This window comes from Toxotes jaculatrix, chromosome 7 (assembly GCF_017976425.1).
Source record: "Toxotes jaculatrix isolate fToxJac2 chromosome 7, fToxJac2.pri, whole genome shotgun sequence".
NCBI lineage: Eukaryota > Metazoa > Chordata > Actinopteri > Toxotidae > Toxotes > Toxotes jaculatrix.
The window spans coordinates 4691439-4718944 of NC_054400.1; the positions used below are offsets into that span (position 1 = coordinate 4691439).

General features: G+C 41.6%; 1 protein-coding gene across 5 annotated transcripts in view; it reads left to right on the top strand.

Annotated features, from left to right (window-relative positions):
- The window catches only part of taok3a (TAO kinase 3a), a 59312-nt gene that overhangs the window by 7119 nt on the left and 24687 nt on the right, over positions 1–27506 (top strand). For 2 of the 5 annotated variants that reach the window (XM_041041492.1, XM_041041493.1), the window contains exons 2-6: positions 14596–14723; positions 22228–22467; positions 25576–25647; positions 26490–26591; positions 26896–26941. In XM_041041492.1, the coding sequence (XP_040897426.1) occupies positions 22336–22467; positions 25576–25647; positions 26490–26591; positions 26896–26941 (352 nt within the window). In that variant the 5' untranslated portion in view covers positions 14596–14723; positions 22228–22335. Of the gene's footprint in view, positions 1–1804; positions 1816–14595; positions 14724–14865; positions 14898–22227; positions 22468–25575; positions 25648–26489; positions 26592–26895; positions 26942–27506 lie in introns of those variants that run through there. The other 3 variants (XM_041041494.1, XM_041041496.1, XM_041041495.1) reach the window with 3 other exon arrangements.

Sequence of the window (27506 nt, forward strand, 5' to 3'; positions counted from 1 at the left end):
TGTGCATCCCTAATGCTGTGACTGGACAGCCTCCATTGGGTTAAGTGGAGATTTGCCTCTGATGAATCTGGGGGAGATTGTGTTGTGTTCTCTCAAGCCAGCAGTGTATCAGGCTGAATGTGACTTTTATTTTTTATTTAAGTCTGTGCCTCGGCCTGGCTGAGTGTCTCAGGATTCCCCTCCAACAATGATTTTAAACGTAAGACAAAATCAAGGCCAACAAATTATGGAAGTTACACTGTTGGACAACACAGCCATTTTAACCCCTGATTCATCAGACTGGATGCACGTGGTGTGTCATATTGCAACATAGGAGTTTCTCATGAGGAAAAAGAATGCAATGCGAGCCAAAGCAAGTGCTTCTGCCACCCTTTTCTTGCTTAATAGTCCATATTAGGAGGGCTTTGCATGCCTCTCTAAACCCAGAGAGCCTGAGGTTAAACTGAACAATTGTCCAATTAAACTGTGACTTGGAGGAAACTCTGCCAGTCAACGCCCCACCCCTCCACTGCTCTCACTCATTCTTGCTTCCTCTCTCACTTGCTCACACACAGGATCTCGTCACACACAAACACAAATGAACCAGATGTGCAGCGCTACAAAGCCAGGAGGCCGCGAACCTTAGGATAATTGCAGGGGTGATATCGTCCCAGAGGGCAAATGAGGAAACGGTTAAATTATCAGGCTGTGAGGGTATCAAAGAAGCTCATGCGTGTACACACCCTTCCTGGGTTTTCATAGACAGCAGCTTGCATGACCCGTGTCCAGCCATTGTTTCTTGGTGTGATACAGGGGCCTTTTCAGATAGCAAAGTCTATTGTACATTCTTAATCAATTCACAGTGAAGGAGCAGGAAGCAGGCCAATATTACTGCTGGATTAGATTTCATGGTTCAAGTTACTGTTCTCACCAATAATCACAGGCCGGACTTTGTTGTAGGGACTCTGTGATCACTCATCAACACACAAGATAATTGCAGTCATTCATAAATTAGCTTTGAAACTGTTGATAGCATCTGTGTCTAGACGGACATTGTGACTAGGGTCGTCGCGGTGACTCAGGGTGGCTCAACAGCGTGACATGTGACATTAGCGCCATTTTATTTGTTTTGTTTTTGGGATAACAATTGTTTTTCCTGTAAAACAGATGAATAAAGACACAAACCAGTTCTGGATTACAAAGCCCCTGGAAGGATTATAGTCGCAAACGATGGCTCATTGTAATGGCAAAACGGTGGGCTGCAAGACTGTTTTTAAAGCCCATACACAAATCTGTTACAGGAATATTAATCAAAGTAGCACATGAGTGCTTTTCCAGTTGTCAACGACTGGAGTGACCCAAGGGAGTTAACATGCAATGCACACGTACTGAAGTGTAAAATACGAAGGGCCTTGCCTAGCCCCCCTGAAAAAAAAGCAAAAAATAAAAACATGAACATATTGGTTGTGGCGGTTACTTACACTGCGTTTTGCTATTGTGGTTGTTACGACAGCCCTAATTGTGACTTGGAGTTTTCACTTGTACAGTTGTGTCACAAAATATTGGTCTCTGTGTTATAAATAAAGGGTTCCCATTATTAATTAATGACCCTTCCTTTTTTCTGACATTTGCAATATCAAGATTAACCAGATAAATTTTTGACTGGCAACAAACATGGGGCTGCATGGTTTTGTGCATTTTAAGGGATCATGACGTCTGGTGTGATCAGACTGTGCAGCTGAAGTGGAAGATGTAGTGATTGTGAAAATTTACTTCCAGGAACTAGTGACTGCTCTCCGATCCCCTTTCCATTCCCCCCTCCCAAAGAGACAGGGTGTGAGAGGTTGCAAAAGTTAATGCATCCCACCAGGAACAGCAAGCCTGGACCAGCAGTGAATGTTGGAGATGAGGGGAAAATGGCCAGATAAATAAAGAACATGCAGCAGGACACTGTACTGATTGGAGTGACGCTGTCCATGAAATCTAAAGCCTGGCTAGTACAACAATCTCAAACTTAAACCACTCATGTCCGCAAACAGAAACACATATGACGTTTACCTGACAAAAAGTTGTACAGATGTCTGGCAACTGCAAGGGCTGTGTGACTGTTTGATTTGTCCTGGTCTAACCTAGCCAAGCGGTTGCCTGAGGTCAGGTCTGTTTTTATTGGGTGGCTTCACTAACAATCGTTTAACAAAACCCATCAATACTTCAGTGCCTGAAGTTGTAAAGACTCAACGCTTTAGCTACAGTTGGCACATTGATGCACATTGAATCTTTTTATGTAATTGGCCTGACTGTCTACAGCTGTTTCTACACTCAAGTAGCCATTGCAGCAATGGCATTAGTAAACATGTCATTTAGTTTATTGTATTAAATCACATTACTGTAATGGAGGTGATACCTTTAAGGCATTTGTGTAGGTAAAATCTGTCCTCCACAGGCCAGATATTATTTTTTTTATCCCCCCTCTCTTTTTTTGTGTGTGTGTGTGTGTGTGTGTGTGTGTGTGTGTGTGTGTGTGTGTGTGTGTGTGTGTGTGTGTGTGTGTGTGTGTGTGTAAAAGGATGTGTAAAAGAGGCTTGGATGAATCAGTACAGATCTAAAAGAGGAAGGGGGAGGCTAAGTTCTGAGCCTGAATTAATTCCCAAACTAATTGCAGGCAGACTTTACAGGGGATAAAAAGCTAAAATCCTAAGGCCTAAAACCCATGGGCCCTCTCCCACTCTGTGTAAACCCCAGTGATGATGTACATAATTTATACTGTCAGTGTATATTTGAAAAACAAGAAGAGGAAGAGGCAAAACACAAGGGAAATGACTCAGTGGCCTAGATGCATGTTTCCTTTTTGGGGTTTCCTCTGCTTAATTTCCTCCCCCTGTCTTTTTCTTTCATTTTTGGCTGATCATTCTCTCTTTTCTGTTTTACAGGCAAATGAGGGAAGGAAAGTTGTAGGTTAGCAAGCTCAGGCCTCTCCTGCTGCATCGCATCCGTTGAGGCATGATAGCTAGATGAGTCAAATTACCCACAATCTTCTCAGGCGCTTCTCAGCTGATGTGCCCTGATGATCGAGCCATTTCCGTATTGACATGACACACTAACAGCACTTCTATCACACTGATCAAATGAGAACAATAGGGGCACTGTGTCATGTTATTATTCAGTGAGTAAGACAAAGTTTGTGGTGTTTGCCTGGAACCACTTGCAGACACACAAACCCCCCGCCCCATTTTTTTGGTCTTGTCCTCCTCATGGTTAACCGAAAGCCAACTGCTCTCACCATGAGCAAGCACTTGGTGACAGTGAAGACAAAAAATCCCTTTTAACAGGCAGAAATCTGACAGAATTGGACTGAGGGCGGGTAGATGTTTGCCTTGACTGGTTGGGTTAAGAGGAGAGAAATGGGGGAGGGAGGGGAAAGAGGGGGAGAGAGGAGAGAAAGAGAGACCAGGAACAGCTGTATATACTGTTGCATTCAGACTGGTTGTTATAATGATGATAATAACACTGCTACATAAAAGTGCAATAGTGTTATCCCTATGATACAATAGCGGTTACAGGAGATTTTAACTCAGTCTATTATGAAGCTCACAGCTGTGGGAGTCCTGGCCATAAATGTATAACTGTGAATCACAACATCCCCCGCCATCCCGTGAGGCCCCGGCGAACGGCTGCATGACATCATCGCTTTCCCTCCAAGAACATGGCCTTCAAGAAAGTCAGAGAGGGCGTCTCATTCACCCAGCATCGACGTCTTACATGGAATCCTTTCGCTGAGCCGTTTTGGAAGGTTTAGAAGAGACTTGTGTTCATCGCTTTGGCTTTGTCTGGAGGGCAGTCAGTACTGCTCTGAATCTGGCAAACCTTGGTTGGCAGATTAGGGAAATAGGGCCAGTGAAAAGATTAAACTATTTCTTTAGGAAAGGAGTCTAAATCTTAGTTCACAGGCTCTTGTCCCAGATCACAGAATGAGGGGAAACCTGATTCACTCACACATGCGAGGACGCTGGTAGTTTGACTCTGCCGTTCACAGCACCAAAGCATCACTCGCACTCCAGCTAATGCAGCTCAACCTGTCTGTTAATTTGAGTCTCTTTAATATTTCATTATGAAAAAAAAACTGCAGCTGCATGTCCTACTCACTGTAACAAGTCCTCTTTTGCAGGTCTTTCAGTACGGAGCATCCAATAGGCCTCTATTAATCTTTTGCTGCTCTTGATTGGAAAATCCTGTTGGGCTTTAGAGTACCGCTTCACTCTACGCTCAGCCCTCCCCTTGTGTACACACACACACACACACACACACACACACACACACACACACGCACACGGAGCTGAAACTAGATCAGCTGGTGTGTACTTCCACAAGAAGAAGTTCCTCTGTGTGTGTGTGTGTCAGTGCACACTGCTGATTAAATGAGTCTAGCACTTCATGTAATGATTACATGCGTTCTTCGTGTATGTGTATAGCTGTGTACATGTGCCAGGCCTACGTGTGTTTGCACATTTTCTCACGTGCGCTCAAACTCTCTGGTACTCTCATGCATTTTGCATGGCCTTGTGGGAAAGCAGAATGGGGCTACAGCAGCAGGATGACTCACTCAGCCGGTGTAGGCATTTGACCACCGGCACTTGTTACTGTTGTGTCAGGGACAAAGCTAGGACTCTCTCAGCATGGGTCTCCTCTAGGACGCACATAAAAAGGAGTGGTTGGCCAGAAGATTTGATATGGGGGCTCAAACCTCAGCCATGACACAGTGGGTGCAAATCGTAGTTGATTGGTATTGGCTGTCAGGTGGCCTTGATGTCAAATAGCCCCAAACTGATCACTCTCTGCTGTGCTTTCCAGCATAACACCATTTTTGAGCTAATATGTGTATGCACTTGAATATTTGTTTATAGTTGCACAAACCATACCTCTTTTATCATTATGTACACACATGCCTTTGTGTGCTTGCACATGATGTGTATGGTGTTGTTTTTATTTTTGTGTGTGTCTGCATGTGTGATTCGACAGCGTTCGTGTTTGGGTGTGCAGCTGAAGAGTATTTTTGCAGCCACAATGAAAATCAATACAGCTGGGAATTGATAGTGTCATAAACAGGCCCTGGGTTATTGCCTAGTCAATATGGCCCATCTAGTCACTAAGTCCCAGCTGAGCCTGGCTGGATGTGGCCAGTGGCAGTGAACGTTACACACACTGATGAAAACACCGGCACTCATCGAACGGCCTGTTTAGCACCAGCAGCAGGCCGATGTGTCACCCAGGGTCAATAACAATGAGGCGCCCAAAGGCCAAGACCTCAGTGACTGAACCTAATTGACATTTATTCTTAATTGCTGTCTATCCTCTTTTCTTCCCCTTTTTTTGTGAATCAACAACAGGAATATAATTTTATTTTGCCTGTATTTGTATTCCCCCACTACATAACCTCGTAGGACAACAAATCCCTCAGATTTTGCCCTGTGTTGAATTTACTGTCACATTTTCCATTTTCTTACCTAACCATCCTCCTCGTGCACATTAACAACAAACTGGAGCATTTTTTTTCCAGTTGAATATTAAGCTGACAACAGACACTAAAACTAAATAGGTGTAAAATTGATGCATCACAGGCAATGGGTGTGAGTAAAGACAGTAACGGACACTGGCTAATGATAAATTTGAAAGTTGGAGGAGTGACAAAGGCTGCAAAAGCAGAATAAACACCACTGTTAATTCATGGAGAAACTTTCTGCCTTGTTTTGTAAGGACTGCTTTAAGTGTTAACAGATTGAATGGAGGTAATCACTTCCTTTTTTATTTCTTCATACCACTTGAATGTTACTTGTCCACCAGCATCTGTATCTAAGCCTCTCTAGATGTCGGTCATATCCTGCTTGGTGAAAAACTCCACCAGAACACGTCCTATGAACTTGGTTTGTTTGTACTGAACAAACAAACCACTGGTGTTGAATAAAGCATAATACCAGGTTTGTCATGTTTTGTGTAAACTTAACAACCACAGATTTAAATCCTTGGAAATACCTTGTTACTTAGATTGAATTTCCCTCAAATCATACTTGCCTTTGCTGAAATGCTCTGTTTTTCTTCTTACGTATGCACATCGTGCACGTCTTTAGTTGGTGAATACTAATAACATTTGAATTAGCTAATAGTCCAAGTGGAGGGGGCTGTCGTTGTAAAATTGGTGCAAAGACATTGATACTGTGACTCGTACATACTAAATCATTTGTCACAAACCGTGTGGACAAGTGTAGACAGATTCTGACAGATTCTCTGTTGAACCCGCTTTATGGATTAAATTTGGCTCGTATGGGGGCCAATGCTTCAGAGATTACACCCTGTTAACCCTCTGACTGACTGATCATCCAGCCCTCTCGTTAACACCTGATATGGGCTCATTAGCCAGAAGGATCACCACCTGAACAATCCGTGGTAAATGTAAAGATGGGACAAAAGGTTTTGAAGACAAAGGGGTTGTGCTTGTCAGTGAAAGCGTCCCCACTTAGATTTTTCATCTGACTTCTTGATGATAACAAGTGCATCTGCAGTAATTGTATTGATTTGAGATCATATGAGCTGTAGGAGGTGGGCGGATGTTGGTGGCTTCTAATTGCAGTGGGATCAAGAAGCCCCGAACGTGTTTTCCAGTATAAACTTTGAATCATCCTGCTCGGTAACACAAACCAAACAAAATTAAAATAACATTGTGCGGCACAATAGTGCGCCCTCTCCTTAAATTAAATTTAGTCATCTCCTCTAAGGATAAAGTGTTCACACTTGCTGGTAGAATTTCATTTTGATCAAAGGGGACAAATTGAGCATAGGCTTATATGATGAGTGTAATTGTGGATGAAATTCTTGTTTGCTTCAGGTTTTAATTTGTCCATTCCTACAGAGGCAAAGATTGTACTTAAGTAAACAACTTCTACTTGTTGTTGAGTTCTTCCTCAGGATGGCAATATCAGTAGAACTGTAATGCAATAGTGATTATCTTGTTTCCTCTGTGTTGTTTTGCTTTTCAGGTATTTCTTTGTTAGAAGGACTTAATCAGTTCAGGTGATCATGCTTTGTTATGGCAAATATCCTGACTTCTCATTGCAGGAAAAGCACAGGCGTAACTAATCACATTGTTGATGGCTGAATTTCTTTTAGTATTCCAGTAATATGTGTCATTGAGCCAGCAAGCACAATACCAGGCACATGAAGGCAGCACTCCTAAATGCAGCACAGCCATTATTAATCTTGTTAATTACATCTGTGCTTTACGACATTAAAAAACATGCAGGTTCCCAAGTGGACATTGCTTTGTTTTAAATGTCACAGGCCAAAATGTCGAGGAACCAGTGGGAAAAACCTTCCCTTTGCTGTTTGCTTCTTCACCAGTATTCTTTCCTGTACGTTTTTGCATGTTTGCATCTGTGATCATGATGGACTCGAGGGGCAGAGATGGAGATTCATCTGTCTCACCCTTTTCTCCCCTTTGTTAGGTCATTTACTCCCTGCCTGCCTTGCTCTCTCTTTTTCTCTTTGTCTGTCTTTTTCTTCGTTTTTCGTCCTCTGTGACCTCGCTGTCTCTTGCTCTCATTTCAGTCCAAATATGCACTATAAGCACATAGCACACATGCACTCATACAATTACATAGGGAAGTATCCTCCCACATTGTCAAACTGTACATACTCTTACTGACACAGGGCCAGAACCCAAGCTAATGTAGGATGGTTTTTGTTGGAAATAGAAGATCTAGGTTACTGTGAGCCCTGGGGTAATTTGAGTGTTATTTTTTTTTATTTTTAATTTATTTTTCTCAAATTCTCCTGGAGACAGTGACTAGGCCATTGTGGATAAGGTGCACATGCACAGTCTCTGCGAATTGCTTTAGATTATTCGAACAATTTTCAGACATAATTTGCATAAAACCCAACACGTGCACGTTGGTGTTTGTTCAGTGAGTCAGCTTAGAGGAGGTGGCGCTGGTGGAGGCGTGCTTTTAAAATAATGAACTTCTACTGTGCTGGGCCTACAATGGTTTTCGAAAAATAGAGTTTGACCGAAATGACTGCCTTAGAGAAAAGAAATCACACGAAACCAACATTAACATGAAACATGAAATTAACATGAAAACTCCCACGTTTAGACGTGTTGTACTGTAGACGTGTCACGGAGGAGAAGCAAAAAGTGCTCGTAAAGTAATTTTTTGTAGGTTTGGCTGTGATTCACAATAATGGTACTAGTATCAGTACATGGTCTTTCAATACCAGTTACTAAATGATGCACTTTCCATATGTCAATACTCAAAAGTTAGTTCTCTTTTTTTTCCCCAAAACAATCTTTAATAATCTACATGAATTCACAACACATACACACTGTCTTCATTCTCTGTCACTGTCTTTATCTGAGAACACTGGGCCATAAAAAAAAACACAACTGCAAGGTTATGTTTTTTGCCTCTTTTCCATTTTCCCAATTCCCAACTCTTTATACTCAGTTTTCAACAAGAAATCCATATAATCATTAAAAGTTCAACATTTATCAAAGCCACTTGTTCTGTTTGCACGTGTCTGTAAAGCCATCCAGGTTAAAAAAAAAACAAAAAACAAAAAAAGCTACTCGTCAAGAATCCGGAAATACTGTGTGGTTGGAAAAAAAAAAGGACAAAAAGTTCTTAAAAAGCAAGCTACAATTATGTGAGACATGTCATGGTGTGTGTATTTCTGTGGCTATGCTTGGCAGGTCCATGGAGCACTGCAGTGCCCTTCAAATAAAAAAAAAAACAAAAAACACAACAGTAGAAGGGCTAAAACAATCACTGTCAAGTCTGTGGTAATAGTGGATTACAGGTTATTCCAAGTAAAAGAATGCGTAATATTCTCACTTCAAGGTGCTGCTCTCCAGCTCTTCAGGTCTCTGTTCTGTTGTCTGTGTGTTGTTTGTGTGTGTGTGTGACCTGTTGATCTTTATAACACTCAATCCTCGCTAGTGGTACCCACGAACAAGCCCCTGCTCCTCCTCCCTCACTTTCTCTGATGTGCAAAATTGTCTGTGAGGGGCTGTTGCATAATTTAACAGCCCAGTGACGGAGCTCTGTGACACTGCACTTACTGTGTTTGCTTGTTTCATTCAGTATGTGTATGTGTGTTTTTGTATTCATTTAAGGGGGAGGGGGTTTGGGAAAAGACAGTGCAGAGATTGATTTTATGTGTTTGTGTGAAAGACTGTGGGTTCGAAAAAAGCAAAATAGACCACACACACTATTGACCAGGTTGGGGAAAAAAAAAACAAGCTTAGCTGGAAAGGCGCTAACACTGATAGTTGCCAGAGAGGATGAATGGCTTTAATAGAGAATACTCCAGGCTTCACTCCGGAGGGACGGACACACACACCAACCCCTCTGGATTCATGGGATTGCTCTATAAAAGCTTTCTCACTGACTGAAGGATGGTTTTTGTGTGGCAGCGTACGTATGTACAGATGTATCCAGTGCAGAAGACAAACAGGTAATCTTTGACTGATCGCCCTTTCCCATAGCACGTTTGCCCAATACTTGCTCTCAATACAGATGATCTCTCTGTCTATATTTGGGGAGGTTTTGTTGCTGTGAAATCTTTTTTTTACAAGCCTCCAGATTGGAGATTGGGAGAAAAGACTTTTGTAGCTTTTTGGAGAGAAAGTATTCCAAGGCAACTGAAAATAATTACAAGCTCCAGAGGTCATAGGTTGTCTGTTTCCTCTGAACCTTTGGGTCCTTGAAAGAAGTCGTTCATAGGTTCAAACACACTTTGACAGATTTTGATTTTGCTGGAATTATCTTTGTCTGTTTTCTCACTGTTGGTGATCCTCAGGGCACTGAGATAAATGAAGCGCTCCCATTGCAGCGTATCTGAAGGCATGACTTTATTTTGAGTTGGTCGACATTGTCATGCCCTGTGTGAAAGCCACACCAAACCTGGAAGTTCCAAGCAATCCACTCCTTAGTTCCAAAAACATAAAATTTCCACTTGCGTGGCATTAGATAAATAAGGGCCGCAACGTATTATTATTTTCATTATGAATTAAATGTTTGGCCTATAAATTGATGCAAAATGACCATCACAGCGCCGTAACATACCACGTTCCAATCCTTCCTAATGGAGAGAGATTATCTTTCCCACAGCCCTTGGCTACTCCCAAACACCTCACAAATGCCCTAGGCTAGCTTAATATTGCATTGCTGCCACTTTTCGCACAGATACTATATATGGACTTGTGCAAAGGGGGAAAAAAATTTGTGTGAAAATGTTTCTCACGTGTGAAGGCTTTCATGTGTTGTGGTTGTGCGTGTGCTATTCCCATTATATAATACCCTGTAAGTCTGCATCATCGCAAGTGGCTTTTCTACATCGATATGGAGATTAAGATTGATATTGACCTAAAGCGTTGGGGAGAAAAGTGGAGCTGCTGTCTTCTGCTCAGCCAGAAGTGTGAATGATTTAGCTTGGCAGTATTGAGAGCTAATCTGCTTTAATGGACATGTCTGTAGAGGAGAGGGTTGTTGTGCTATTCACTTTTGACATTGATTGAATCATGGCTTAAAGGTTGAAAGCTTTTAACTGTGTAAAATTAGTTTTGATGACAGTAGTGTCCGAGGAATTAATGAACATTTAAACATTTAAACCTGTTGCTGTTGAAGATACTTATCACGTTCGTCGTCTCTGCCGTAGTTAAAGTTACTTCTGAGAGGCCCACTGGCTCGTCTCTGATCAGCTCTTCGTCCCCAGACTTCTCTAGCAAGATGGAAATGTCGAGGTTTGTAAAAGGTCGTTGGTGCCAAGTTCAGCTTTTAAACATCCGCTACACAAGTAGTGCAGCCACTGTGAGGTTTTGGGCTGGTGTCGCTTTAAGGCAGAAAGAGGAAATCGCTTCAAATAAACTGCAGATTTAGAGCTGGCCCAGGGTTTTAAGTTGGTGGATAGGCCACTTATTTGTCTCGTATTTGTCCCTCAATCCACCAACAGCCACATTTAAGTTGGCATTAGCCTTAAAGCTAATCTGAGAAGGTAACAGTCTTTGGTGTGGGTGTGTGTATGTGTGTGTTTGTATGCATGCATGTCTCAATAGTGTCACTAAGCTCCTGAGATGAGAGCTGCCCCGAAGTCTCCAAATCCTGCTTTAGAGTGTGTGCGTGTGTGTGTGTGTGTGTATGTGTATATTCTTCACTCTGTGAAAATGAGTCACTGCTATAAAAATCCACACCATGCCGCCCTGGCACGTTAATCAGGACATAATGTTTAGTTTCTTTCTATCTCACTGGATTAGTTTATTTTCATCCGGGGAGAATTTTGTACACTGTGGAAATGGCCTCATATTTGGTTGTCTCAGCTTTATTTAAAGCAGTATTTCACTATGGAACATGTGATTCAAAGCACACCTACCACCAGCATGACTCATCAAAAGCCCACCTCAGTCATCATCGGTCGCTCTGAGAATCATCAAGTGTTGAATTTGTGCACACTTGAGTCTCATTACCATTGATTAAATTCAGGCAAGTCAGGACTCATAGACAGATAATGTATTGTAATAGTTGTGTGTTTGTAGTGTTTTAAATGTGCTCCTCAACTCAGGATTCACAAAATATGTTCACATCTAAGAGCTGGTCAGATTAACAGGTTTAATCTACTGATGCACAATTAGTTGTTTAGTGACTCGCTCAAGGGCACTGTAAAGGCTGCTGACGAAGGGGAATTCTCACCCTCCAGGAAGTCAGGTCATCATAGATACCTGCAGCAGCCAGTTTGTTGGTTTAACATGACGTCTTGGAAGTTTGTATGTGAAAAACTGTAACAGCAAAAGGCCTGAACTTGGCTAAAGTCCTTGTTTGATACCTGGTATCGCATTCAGCTTGATGAATTGTCTGGCCAACCCCTCTGAAAGCTGTTCTATTCGATTGCTTTGCCCGAGAACAAAAACGCAATACAGGGCTGTCGAAACAGTGTTCTAGGCCAGATCGTGCCTCGGAAATTGACGGCTCGTGACTCAGGATTTGTGAATCATTTCACAGCGTGTGTCATGCAACAGGAGGAACGGAAAGTAGGAGTTAGATATCAGGATTTTGATTAGTGGCCAATGCATCAACAAAGTTTGTCAGAATGCCTGTGGTACAGTACGTCAGGGATGGTGTGATGTTTTTCTTATTGCATTTGTTAGAGCCTAGACCGCCTGACCTTAACCCTACAGTCCTTGGAAGGAGTAAGAGTTTGCTACCATGATCAAGTTTCATAAGGGTGTCCACACTTCTCTCAAGTATAGCTTTTTCATAATTTCCCAACATTTTATAAATTAAGCAATTAATCTGCTAATTAAGAAAATAATTGGTAGATTAACTGGGAATGAAAAGACTTGTTAGTTGCAGCCCTGGAGGAGGATACACTGTATGCTCAGATCATATCTTTAAAATAAAATCAATTTAAAGGTCTCGTGAGGATGAACTTAAGTAAAATACACACAAACACACTCTTCACCGTTGCACTCTTTTCTCATTCTTTCTCTCTATTTATGTCTTTCTGTTGTCGGATGGTCACAAATGCCAAGAAGAGTGGAGTGAGTGAGGAGGAGGAGGAGAAGTGCAGCCACAACTTTCCCACAGGCTCATGCAAGCGTCAGTTTGTGTTATAAATCATTCAGGGACACTCAGAAGGGGCACAATACATTTTTATCCCTCTTCTCTCATCCCTCCATCCTCTCTTCTTCTTTTATTATTGAATGCGGTTCCTCTAAGCACCCAATCTGCCGCTCGGCACGATCAAAAAGAGAGAAGAGTCGGCTGGGGGTTGAAACCAAGACGAGCAAAAAAAAAAAAGTAGACGTAGAGAAGAAGAGGAAGCAGAAGAAAGGAGTTGTTCCAATTTTATTCCACACTGGAAATGATTAGTTCAAAGCAAAGGTCACGGAGTCATTTAGTGTTTGCACTGTATTATGGATCTACTGTACTTCCTGACTGTCAGTTTGCTTGTAGACAACAGTTGGTCTCACTGTGTACTGGAAATCACGATGTGTATGGTAGAGGGTCAGGTTGTGCTCAGTCCTAATGCTGTGGATGCTGCACCACCTGCAGTACCCACAGTCCAGGAGCTGGCAGCGCTCTGCTGTCAGAACATATCGCTCAGATTTGATGTGTATGTGTGGCTATACTGTGTGTGTGACTGTGTGTGTGTGTGTGTGTAGGAGAGAGCAAAATATTGTATTTGTGCTTGCTTGTGGGTGTGTGAAAGCTTGTGTTTGTCCACAGCTCTGTGTGTAGCGTCCTTGAACTCGTGTATTTGAAAGAGGGGAAAAAAGGATGTGTTCAGCCTGAAACAGGAGGCACTACCCTTGTTAAAAATGCCAAGACATTTAGTTTGATCTAGTGTGAGTCTACCCAGTGCATTCTGGGATAGACATTGGACTCCCTGTGACCCCGAATATGGACAAGCAAATGTAGAAATTCAGTTAACATGAAGATGGTTCCTATCTTGCTACCGTATACTAAATATAGTGATACTTTCATCATTAAAGACATCGGCACTATGTACAGTGTGTAATGACCACGTGACTGAGATACCTAACAGCCTCTACACTAGTGATACAGTTAGTGACAGTACCTCTAAGATTGAAGTTTATATTGTCATCTTTCTTGAAGCTGAGAAAAGAAAGAAGCATCGCTGTGGATCCTGGAGTTGTTGAGAGGATAATGACAACTGACAATGAAAGAGATTTTCATTGGCTGTTAAGTCGTTTCACCATCTGCTGCTGAGGAAATTTGAAAGCTTTACATCTGTTTGTGCTGGACGTCAACCTCCCCTTGCTCCTTTCGTGTTTCATGAACTGTAAAGCTGCAACCTTTTGTGCAGTAAAGTAATATTTCAGATTTGTTTTTTAAAATCTGGCTCGTGGCATATTATATGAAATGTACAAATTGTAGTGCAAATGCTGGTAGAGGCTGCTAGTCTTGTCAGCAGTGGTCTTGTGTTGGTAATAGCTCAGTAAAGACCGAAGCGAAGACAAAGTCTATTTTAGCATTGAGGTATTTGCAGAAGTTGCACTTAGCTACAGAGTGCATCAGATCATCATCAGTGTCATAAAGACACAAGTGAAAAGGCCATACTTAAAAATAGACCCGCTAATTTTACATTGCCATGAAATAGTCCCATTTATGGCTGCGACTAATTATCATTTTCATCATAGATCAAACCGCCGATTGTCAATATAATAAATGTTTGCTAAATAAAATGTCAGAACATAGTCAATTATGCTGATCATATTTTTCCCAGTGTTCAGACTGGCTGTTTTGTCCAGTTTATGTATTATCAGAGAAGATTAAGCAAACCAACAACCCTGTATGTGTTGGAACCAGTGAATTTTTAGTCATTTCGCCTAAAAAAATAAAATAAAATAAGGCTTAAATGATTAATCCATTATCAAAATTCCTACCTATTAATGTTCTGTTTATCAACTAATCTATTAATCCACTAATCATTTCAGCTCTAGTCTCATTATCACTGGCACAACTTTCTAACATATTTAACTTAAAATGTACTCAATTAATCTTAATCCAACAATCTAACCTTTCTTTTGTTTCTTCCTGTCTCTTATCTCAGGGACAGTATTGTTCCAGTCATGAGGAAAGTTGGTAAGAAGTCAACTCTGGACTTAAACTGAGGAGAGACAGGGAGAAAGAGAGGGAGAAAGAGGTTCGTCTGACACCCCCTTTACACATTTCCTACAGGTAGGTGGGACTTTTTGGTCAATTAGTTTTCTATATCACTGCACCCATTAAGTGTTGAGACATCATTTTTTTTATTTATTGATTTATTTTGAATCATCAAGTTGTGTATTTCTTCTTTCTGACTTCCAGGATTCAAATAAGTTTACTGAGCAAAACGTCTGACAAGTTATACAGGTGATTTATTGACTTGTCTCATTGAGGTTATTCTGTTTCACTTTTTGTACAGTAGGCATTTGAGTTTATGTGTGTGAGTGAGTGAAAATCCCCTTCGTGTTGCAGTTAGACTGCCTGCACAGACATCAGCCGAGTGTAAACCGGGTCTTGTTTGCCTTGTAATGAAAGCTTGCTGCCCTGACAGCTCACTAATGTACACAACAGCTAACCGACCCTCTGTCACACTGAATTAAAGCTGAATCTGTGAAGGAGGCAAAGTTTCTCTAGCCTATACCATAATTTTCTCAAGTTGTCTGTGTGTGCATACACATGTGAATTCCTGTGTGTGGGTATTGCAGCAGCGTAGCTGTTTGAGGTTGCTTGTTGGCAGGGTACAAGAATACGTTAGGTACTTTAAACCGGAAGCCTGGTAGCTCAGACAGGTATAATGGCTGTGACAGTTTCAAACTTTTGTATTTTGCAGCTGTACATTGTTCTTATTTTCTTGTAGCCGAGTAAAGAGTGTAGTCATTGTGTTTGTGTTTTTTAAATGGCTAAAATTTAAAAAGTGGCAGTTGAATATGGTGGATGATGGTAGTGCAGATTGTTGTTTGATTTGTCATTTAAAACCACTGTTTCTTAAGCGTGACTGCGTGACTGTTCTTTATTTTATTTTGAAATATTTTCTTTAGAAACCTGTCTTTCTCAGGCATCTTAAAGCTGTAGTGACGGAAGGAGGCCTGAGGTTTGTCTCTGGTTTTGGAGTCTATTGTGAATGAGGCATCAATGTAAATCCCTCTGTCAACTTGTCTTCTTCCCACAGAGAGCCAACACCAATCACTGGATTCTGTGGAAAGTCAGATGTGTGCGCCTAAGTGTGCATTCTGTGCCATGGGCAAATCTTGATGCTGAGTCACACCCTGAGTAGGAAAAGAGCTTGAGGGGATTGGGTGTGGTAGAGGGGAACATTTTTGGTTACAGAACGGTACTGGAGGCAGGATGAGGGCTGATGCCTGTCTGAACTTCCCCTCACTTCTAGATTCGTGACTTGAAGGCAGAGTACCTGCGTAGTTTAGACTGGTTCACGCTGTTCAGTTTCACAATAAAGTCAGCTTTAAGGCTTGTGGTGGTCTAAAGACCATGCACAACCACGATCCACCCATACAGGTGTTTTCACTTATTTGCCTGATAGTGCCTCTGTTGAGGGCACTAGAGATGTACACAAAATATGCTTGGTTGTCATTTTCCTCTCTCTGCAGTTGCAGGGAAGCCCTGTCTGACTGTTGTTGTTGTTGTTGTTGTTGACTCTGGGCAGGAGGAGAAACCAGTCTCAGATTTTCCACAGATAAGGAACAACCATATCACAGTTGGCCCCTTAAATTGGCTAGTCCTCACCATACAACCCTGCACTGTGCATTTAAATAGGCTTCTATATTATTCATAACGAGGCTGACCCATTTAATGTCATGCAGGATGCATGCACACGAATACATGTACACGTCACACACACGCATACAGGACTCCCAAGGGAGCTGGCACTCTGTTGAGACGCTCTTTAAGTTTTTATTAGACACAATTACTTCAGTGCAGCGATTTTCTTATTTTTTTCTACGAGTGAGTGTATGATCCAGGCTTCCTCACTCCCTCATACATACATGTGCACCTTCACACACATACTCAGCTCCTCTAAAGGCTCCAATCTTGCTCTCTGTATTATTACGATAGAAGTTTCGGGGAATGAGATCATTACGTAATTCTTATTCCTTCTGTCTTACGCACACACAAACACTTCCTCACATAATGTCTCAATACACAATTTGGCAGATTTACCAGTTCTTTTTTCCGTTTCTGATTAGAGCTGGTGATTTGAATCCCAGTAAGAATTCCCACAGTCTGCTTAATTCCTGTTCCTGCCTAAAGCCAGAAGGGGGGCCAGTAAGCCGCTAATCCCGTAGGCTATACACGCACATACACACACATAAACTGACACACACATATGGACACTCATGTGCTCCCAATGGCGTTACACTGCAAATGTATTTTCACACACCCTGTGTACATGTGTATGTACAAATACAAACACATGTACGCTAGCACATACTGTACTTTCCCAAGGATACATAAATGTTCATATAATACATATGCATAGATACACACAGCCTCTAAGCATGCACTTTACTTGCACCCATACAAGAATTTATTTTTGAATAGTGACAAACCCAGGAGACAAAATGCAGAATGAATAATGAGAAATTCACATTTTCTTCCTTGTCAAAGCTTTTGTTGCTAAGGAAATTGATAAAAGAGAGGGCAGTTACAAAGAGAATTGAAGACAGCGTTAAAGAGTTGGAGGATGTGAGAGAAAACATCGAAGGACTGAATGTTTGAAAAGATGGAGTAAGAACATGATAAAGTCACTTTGCAAGTGTCAGCGCAGAAGAAACTTGGTGTTTCTGTCAAGTTGTTTTCCATCACACTTTATCACATCTGTGTGTGTTCATGTGTCACATGCGTCCAATTGTCTACAAAGGCATATACGTATATGTTTTTTTCTTTTTTTTTTTGCAAATCCAACCATCCTTGGGTTATTTGAAAGAAGAATTTTCTTTCATCTTTCACGTCAACATTTTTGCACAACTTGTCAGGCAAAGTGGGCCTGGTTCTAATTCAATATGTTGTGAAATGTTCCACATTTGACCGTGTTTTCCCCAGTCCACCTTTAGACTGTGCCACTGTCTGTCTGGATCTTTTTCTCTCTTTTTAAATTCAGTCAAAAATGTGTCACATTAAATCATAACTGTGGATCTACCTTGGATTTGTGGATCATTCTTCTTGTTAATGGAATCTAAATCTTATTCTTGCATACGATTGGCAAAGAGCAGACAGTGTGGTGTCCCATTTAAATACGACTGTTGCAGCACATGGTATACAGTTGAGCCATGTCCACCAGCCTGATGGACTTAGTCCTACAACAACATGTTGATACATCAATTAGTCATAGCAACACCAGCAGGGGGCCTGGGGGTGGGAGGGTGTATGTGTTTGTGTGTTCCTGCTGGTGTGTTTCTTGTGTATTGTATGTCAAACTTTGGCCTGCTGTTAACAATTCTAGTATGTGTTCTCATGTACAGGTACAACCACTGGGGAAGTCCCAGAACAAGTTCTTTAGATCGTGTGTTATTAGATTGTGCTTACTGACTTGAAAATTGATTGTAATGGGCTGTGTGAAATATTGGGTGTCAGCCAGTCACTGTTGAGTCACTCTGGATGTTTTTTGTTTCTGATTTTTTTTTTCCATTGCTGCCAGCATAGCATATAACGTGGAAAAAAATAAATTCATGTTGTGTTTTGAAATTTCTTTTAGATATTAGTTATCAGGACTTTCAGTGTAAAATCATTTTTATTGTACGTCAAAAAACATTGGATTCCACCGTGTTTTCAGCTGTGTGTGTTTGTGTGTCTGTGTGTAGTCCAGGCTAGATTAGCATGAACCATGTAATCTCTTGTACATATAATTTGGTTTTATGATATGTAATTTATTGTACATAGCAGATCTTAGTAGCCCCATTACGCACCCCCACAGTAACCCACACACACACTGTCTCATTTACTCAGATATCAGTGCATGCACGCAAAGCATGTGGTATCTGAACGTACACACTAATGCGCACCTATCTATAAGTATAGTGTCATTCAGTGGTGTGTAGTAGGGCACATGTGGTAAAGAATTCACACACACGAAGCGTTTAATCTGTCTAAGCCATTTGCCTAATCAGCTCTCTCTCTCAGCACAATACCATTCATGGATCCACAGCAACCACACACATGCGCACACACACACACACACACACACACACACACACACACACACACACACACACACACAAAACACTAGCACACACTGGCATACACACACCATTACATACACACAGCTAACTGTCCAAACGCTGGGCTTTGCCGGACTAGTAACAGCTTTACCAAGCCCCCCGTGTTACAACCTGTTGTTGCCACATTGCATCACTTCACACATCTTAAGAGACGAGGAAGAGGAGGAGGAATAGTGGAAAAGAGGGTGAGAGAGAGGTGTGCAGTCTCTAGAGTGATCACATGACTTCAGTGTTCATTTGCTCCATTTTTATCTGTCTTTTACTCATCTGCCGACTCTTTAGATCTACTTTCAAAGCTCTGTCACATGATGGGATAAAGCTGCTTGCTTATTCTTAGTAGGTCTGCTTCCCCTTCTCTCTGCCTGTTCTTCTTTCTCTCTCTCTCTCCAGTTTTCTTATCTCTTTCCCCGGTTTTTCTTTTTCTCTAATTATTTTGTAAACTTTTCATTCTTGACTCATTTTCCATTAGCATAGGCAGCATAGTCATACTATGTGTGTGCGTGCTCATGCTGTGGGTGTGTTTTTGATGGGGAGAGGGTTGGGATGGGGGTTGTGTCAGGCTTTATTTCAGTAGCTATCTGGAGCTCTCAAACAGGAGAGATGAGAGACAGACAGGGCTGATGCAACCGGGAGACACACAGACACAGACGGTAAACAGATTCACTAATACATGTGAACTCACACAAGTTCATATTGTAGGTAAACAGATCTAAAACACACAGTGAAACTCACACAGACAGAAATACAGACACACACAAGCACTCATAGACATTAGCATGAACACACATGTATGAGTTCAGGCCCTATATGATTTTTTTTTAATGCACTGTTTTATTTAGTGAAGAAGCAGACGATCCTGTTGGTGTTAAGTAAAGCTGAAATAATTAGTTAATTAAATAATTAATCAACCAACAGAAAAGTAATCAGCAACTATTTTGATCATCTTTTAATCAAACATTTATCGGTCCCAGCCTCTCAAACATTTGGTGAATTTCTTCATCATAAATAATATACACTGAATATCTTTGGGTTTTGCAATAAGAAGGATTCAGATATTTTACCTAAGTACCAGTAAAAGTATAAGTGCTACACTCACGCAGAATGGTCCCTGTCACTGTTCCTGTATTATATCATTGGATCATTGTTCTTGATGATGATGCTGTAGTTGGTCAAGCTAAATTTAATGCTTCATATACTTTGTGATCCATAACAATGCATGATAATTTCTAAACAGATCATTTGTTGTGTTTGAAAAATATTAATCTGTAACTAGGAACTATGGCTTTGAAGATGATGTAGCATAAAATGGAAATACCCGAGTAAAGTAAACTTAAGTGCAATTCTGTAGGAATAAATGTGCTCAGCCTGATAGATTATGGCAGTTTACCTGGAGTGTTTTCTTTGAAGTGCCAGTAACTATGCATAGCATATAAATAAATTTGTAGTCTACATTGTTATACTGTACTCTGTAGCTCACTAATCATTTGTCACAGCCATGGAGGTCTCAGCTGAGGGTTTCATGCTTCTCAGAAAAGCCTCTGCAACCAAAAGATGCCTTAAGGCAATAAGCATGTACACCTGCAAATGTGATCTTTCACATTACATAAGCAGGTAAACCAAAACCTTGCCTGTTGTTTATGTGACAACCCGTGGTTGTTTCCAGGCATGTTCTTGGAACATTCTTAGGGAGAAATCAAAGCTTAATGGCATGAAATTGACTTTAGTCAGGCTACAGTACAACTGGCTCCCATTCCAAATGGTGAGATGTTAGAACAGCTTTGTAGGTGGTAGCAGGCTGGCACAGGGCTTCAGGAGACTCTTTGATATACAGTGTGTGGCTCCTTGTTGAGGTGTTCTTAGCCAACAAACTACTCTCACCTCCTTTTGGGATGTTCATATGAAAAGAAATAAATCCAATTATCCAGTTATACAGTCACAACTTGAATGTTCAACATCGTTCCGCTGTTGTCCAAAAACCTTGGGAACCTGAATGATGACACACTTCTTTCCTTTGACTCCACAGAGAGACACATAACCATCGTCTCTTAACATGGGCCTTGAACACATGAGCCTTAAGCCTTATATTTCTTTTGGGGGAGTTACGATGCTGATCCCTGAGGCCACTTTCAAAATTTGGATCTTTGAGCACCTTATCATGTTTTAATACTTTTTGGTAAAGTTTGCTGTTTTGTTCTAAAAAAATCACTGGTTGGATTTTACCAAACACAATGCACCACGTCGATATGTAGAGCATAAAATAACTATCATATTGATACTGGGAGCACAAATTTGAACTGGGACATTCCCATTAATGTCATTGTTCACGTTCCTCAGTGAATCATTGCAGCCTTAGATTCCCATACTGTACCTAAAGTAATGCCCCCAAAGCCTTGAGGCTGCCATCTCTATGCATCTGGTGCTGTGGAAGAGAGGGCACAGGACTTTGCCTTTAAGACTGATATTTTTGGAGTGGGTGTGATGTCTTAGATCCCTTTAAGAGCAGGGGATTAGGATGATGCTGATGCTTAGTGTCTTGGCCTGGGTGCCTGTGTGTCTTTCTGCCTCTGCCTGTATGTCAGCCTGCTCTGTGTGGGGCTGGCCTTTGGAGCCAGATTTGCTTGCTGCATCTGGCTGATGTGCACAGAGATTTCATGGTTAACAGAAAAAGAGAGAGAGAGAGAAACGGGACTGAGAGAGACCGTGTGCAAGTGTGCGCATGTGTGTGTGTTGCATGTGCAGTGAAGTTAACTGGAGCAGGGTGTCCAGGATGCGTACACGCTTCACGGCCTGGCTGTAGCCTTGTGATACAAAACATTCTGTGTGTGTGTGTGTGTGTGTGTGTGTCTGCACGCACACAGGCAACTGTTACAAAGGGTGCATGTGTGGAGATGGTGCATCAGTGACTCAGCTTCAGCTGCCAAGTGTGCTGTGTGTCTGTGTGTGTGTGCGCGCACATGTTTACATGAGCAAGTGTGACTGTGACTTGGATGAGCAGAAGGACTAGTCAGCTCACCGTCATCATATGACTGTCTTTTTTCCTGTCTTCTCACCTATCAGCTGTCCATGAGATGCACAAATGCAAACACTCATAAAAAGACATGCACACACTCACACGCATACACACACTACGCATGCACAGGTACGCACACAGACCATTGTGGATAGGCTTCGAAGGTACTGTAAAATAAATAACATTAGGTCAAACAATGTCTGGTCCTTGCTGGGTATCAGTGACCGAGCTCTGTTACATGTGTGTCAGAGTAATGTGATGCTTTAGCATGTATGTTGTTAGTTTAAAAAAAGTTTTAATAGTTGCTTTCTTGGGTCTGGTGAAAAACCGATGTATTGAGGAGGATCTGCGTAGTTAGCCCGAAGGAAACCAATGTGATAATCTTGTCCGGTGCAGTTCACAGTAGTAAAAGTGTCAGCTCATCGTTTGACTTTTTCTCCGGTCTGTTTCCCAGGTCTAGCTGGCCAATGCCGGGCCCATCGTGGACATCTGGTGGTGGTAGCAGCAGCAGCAGTGTGTATGTGAGCGTGGTCCCCGGCGCCTAGCCCATGTCCAGCCCATAATGCCGTCGTCCACACGGAAAGGAGTGCCGAAGGACCCCGAGCTGGCCGACCTCTTCTTCAAAGATGACCCCGAGGACGTCTTCTGTGACCTGCATGAGATCGGACATGGCAGCTTTGGTGCCGTCTACTTTGTAAGTGCCGACTCACAAACATGGATTAAAGGAAATCATCTAAACTGGATTTTAGCCGCTCCATAAAGTCTCTGTGTGGAGCTAAATTCAAAGAGATCCCTGCTTGGATTGTATTGGAAATTAAAAAAATGTTGTCATTGCCATATTTTCAGGACATTTCACATGACGCACTCTTAGCCCTTTACTACATGATGATTATTAGGATGCTACTATAGCTCTGGTTTATTTATTAACTACTTACCTTACATATTCATTTATTGATTCACTGATTTGTACACATGTTGTAAGTGTAGCCTGCTACATCATGGCTCTTTGAATACAATTAAGAGGAGATACATTCCCTCTCAGCACTTTCTCCGTAGCCTTTCTTATTAATCTCATCATCACTAATTACTCATCAAGCCTTTGATTCTAAAGCTGCATGGAGGGGGGGGGTTGAAAACATGCTCTGCTCTCTCTCCATTTCTCTCTTCTCCTCGCCTCTGCTCTCCTCTCCTCTCCTCTCCTCTGCCCCCCTCCAGATGCTGGGGCTGGGGGCGATAAACCTCCTTCTTCCCTCCTAAGACAGCTGTTCTCTTGGTATAGAAAAACATAGAAGCTGTCAATAGTGGAGCAGGATTTTCTTGGCTGCCAGGGCTTTGCTATCCCCGTCTATCCCATGTCAGTTACATACACGTGCACACACACACACACACACACACACACACACACACACACACACACACACAGCCCCAGTACATCACTAGTAGCCCTGGTACCCATGTCCGTCTGGCTCCTGTGTGTGTCTAAATCCTGCCCTGATGCCAGTGCTGTGCTCACTGACACACTTCTGCTGTCCGCATTACAGCTGGTACACTGCTAGCTTTAGCTGTTAGCCAAAGCAGCTTTCGTGAAAGTGTGACACGGCATGTTTATTCCAGATAAGGATGTACATTTTCCTCAAAGTTAAATGCTAAAATGACTGGTCTGCTAATAAGGAGGATACATATCTGTACATAGCAAATAACACATTATGATGGCACTGGTTGTCCTACTAGTATAACAAAGAATAAGAAAGTGCTATATAAATTGTGGATTTAGTAAGCATACTAAAAATTATAGTTGAATTTTCAGTGTCATTGCCTTGTCTTTTATTGATGTCCAACTGTAGCATCCTTTAGGAGCGTATTAACCGTGAATAAAAACACTGATTAAATTATTAGTATTTTTTTTTTACCTGAAAAACATAAAGGGGAGGTGAAGTGCTCTTTCAGAGTACTCTCTTCAGAGTAGTGCCTGCAGTCTTCATCTCACACAGCATACAGTCGCAATAACCTCCATCCAGAACACAGGATATCCTGCATGTAGCCCTAGAAGCACAACCCAGGGCAAAAAAAAAGGTCTGCAAATCACTCGCTGCTGCTCATTAAGCTTATTGCTTTGAGCACTTTGTAATAATTGATGGTGACTCACATGAGCATACCAACATTTTCATCAATTTATTTTAGCAGCTGGGCCATCAAAGGACACGGGAATTTTAGGAACAAAATCAAAGAGAAATTGTGAAAGTCGAGCCCCCATCCCGAGTGGAAATTATGCCCTTGCACACTACCTGCTGTTGGAAGTAATCTCCGAGCATCCACAGAAACTCATGGAAGCATTAGAAGAACATGCAAAGTCCTTCGAACCGTCTTGCACTGAGGCTACACTATCAACCCCTGAGCCACCTCAGGCACTTAGCCGTGTTTTTACAGTCCTTTAATTTAGTTGTACTGTCGAGCATTTAAGATGTAAGTGTTTGCAGTTCTAATATTGTGTCAGATGGATGCAGGTTAAATGCACGGTGGAAGGGGACAGTGACTACCAACAGAAATGCCTGAATATTCTTTAGGTTATTCCCTTACATACATGTATGTGAAACAAATACAGTTGTGTGCGCAATTCATAGTTGCATGCATGGGAAGACTAAGGAGGAACTCCATAATAGAAGAGAACAAGGGTAATTCCCTCTGTTGATTATGCAGGCCCATCACCCAGGGCTGTGAACACACACCACTGCAGTGTATGTTGAATGAATTAGTCTGTTGTAATTATTGATACACCCCCTTTCTTCTGCAGTGACAATTAGCCTGACTGTATTTCAGTATTTCAGCATTACATGTGTTTTTTTCTCTGCTGCCATATATCTGAACACCACACCATAGGGAAAGGCTATTATTCTTGAACTGACAGGCAATCATTGGGATCAAATGAATCTGAAAAAAGTCAAATGGGGCCACTCTGTTGCCTGCTGCTATTGTAATTCCATTTGAATCTCAAAAATGAAATTCCCATTTATTTGTAAGTGAGATGAGGCCTGAGATAAGGGCTTAAGCTGAGCCTCAGCATAGCTGTCCCTAAGGTCAGTTGCCTCCAAGGTTAACACCACGGGTTTAACATGGGCATGTGAATGTGCACAGACAGCTCAAACACTAGCTACAGTGTACATGCAGCACTTACCTGCAGGCTTCCCCTGATCACATTGTTGAGTGCTTTGATCAGGCGGAAATTTGTTTAAATTCAAATGAGAGAATCTGTTACTGCCGCATCACTTTGTTGTAAATGTATTGCTTTGTGCATGCGTGATGATGTTTTGCATGCGTGAGATTTATCATGCTCACCTCTGTATCACCCTTGAAGCAATACATAAGTTATTGTGCAGTGAAAGCTAATTTCTTTTCAATTTACAGGATCGGTTCGCTGCTGTATCATTCTGTTGTAATATATCACAATGTGTGTGATAAAATGTGTTATTTATAAAGTACATATTCATCTCAGTAGATCCTTTGTGGTGTTTCTGTGATAAAACTGCTTGTTACTCTGCTTGGTCAGGCATCAGGATCTTTATGTACAACAGCTGAGTTTTGTATGCGTTTGTATGTTACCTCTTTATAGTATGTTACACCATAGTGTGTGTCAGTTTCTAATTTATTGATGTCAGGTTCTTTTTATAGAGCTTCATGGCCAGTGGACCAGAACAAATGCCTTGTGGGAGGGTTATAGTTTGAGTGTTTGTGGGTCTTTGCTTAAGTTTTTAGACTTTCAATACTTGATCCAGAATTTGAACCTCTTCCATTTTCAATCTTCCAGGCACGTAACTCTTACTCCAACGAGGTGGTGGCCATCAAAAAGATGTCCTATAATGGCAAGCAGACTACCGAAGTAAGACACACACACACACACACACACACACACACACACACACACACACACACACACACACACACACACACACAGGAACATGATGACAACCAACACACCAAACGTGTTAAAAAAACAAGGTGCCACTGTGAATGCACCACCACAATTTGGTGGTTGTGTCATTGAACCGTTTCACAAAAAAGCTCAAGGTCAAGAGGGTATTTGGTTTGGCTGTGGTCACATTACATTTATTTCTCATTCTTAGTAACAAATCTAACAGTGAGAGCAAGTGCTGAAAGTGCAAAAGCGGTGTTATGTCATTCTCTTGATTATTTTATGTAAAACTTAACACTAGCTTGTGAGACGTCTCATTCGGGAAAGAAAAATCAGTGTAAAAATAATTAGTCGCCAGCAGAAGCAAACTTTGGAACCTCCCTTAAGCAAACCCCAGAAGGTGCAAGGCTCAAGTGTATTTCAGAGGGCATCGTGTGTGATCAGAGTTTACACCTCAGCTGAACTTGAGCCCACATCTCTGTGGTTTAGTAAACTTTCTTTTTATAAACCTGTGAGTTTCATGTCAGGGCTCTTGCTTGACAGCATCAGACTGTTTCTAACTACTTTCAGTTTTGTGGATTTTATTACACTGTTTAGTGTTCATGTTGGCGCAGTGTTATAAAAAAAATCTGTGTATACACAATGGTAACAGATGTATAAAAACCATAATACCTGTGTGTGAGTTGTTACTCCAATGAGGCCAGCTGCGCCATTGCAATCCAAGTCAGAAGCAATGCCCACTTGTGTGTTACTGTGATTGTACCTGTAGTGTGTAACCATCTGTGTGTGTCTGAATTTGCTTTTGGCAGAAGTGGCAGGACATCATTAAGGAGGTCAAATTTTTGGGACAGCTGCGACACCCAAACACAATCGAGTACAAAGGCTGCTACTTGAAAGACAACACTGCCTGGGTTAGTGGATCCTTCTTCACATTTCCTTTTGTCCTAATTCGTCTCTCACAGTTTTTCAACACTGTTATTTTATCTTTTTCTTCCCATCTTCCCATATCTTTGTCTCTATTTTTTCTCATGTCCCTTTGACTGTGTTTTCCTGCTGCCTTTTGTTTCTCTGGATATGTTGTTATCAGTACTACCTCCAGTGTAGACATTTTATGATCAGTTTGAAGAGAACAACTTCTCAAGCATTCACAAACATGACTTATTTTATGATAGAGTGCACACCATGTGAATGATTGGTATCTGTATTCTGTTCCAGCTGGTGATGGAGTACTGCCTGGGCTCCGCATCAGATTTACTAGAGGGTAAGTGTATTTATTAATGTTTAATGTGCGCACACACTTTCAAACATGGATAATTATAAAATTGTTTTTTATTGAACCCCTCCCCCACACTTAAAACCTAAACTAGAGATATAACATTTTCATTAGTGGTCTGTGGATATATCTTTGGACAGAACCAAGTTGTAGGTTTCCTTCTGTTTACGGTCTTTATGCTAAGCTAAGCAAACATGCAGAAGTGGTTTCTCTTGGCAAGAAAGAAAAAATGTCTAATCCTAATCCTTTAAAGAACTTATAGTATGTGAATAGTATGTGGCCACTGAAATCAGGTCACTTTGAAGTAGTTGTGGTGCAAATTGAAGAGGGGAGGCCCTTCTATAGCCAGGAGGTCTTGACATGCAATCACCCCTGTGGTTTGTATTCTCTTAGGGGTTTAATAAACTTTTCACCATCGTCAAAATTTCAGCTTTAGTACACATTTGTTTTTGGGTAACACTGGACACTGCTTAACTGTACACGAGGTGTACGTGGCTTCTTAAACAAGTTTAAGTTCAAAACAACCCAGAAGTAACCCGCAGGAGCTGTCTGC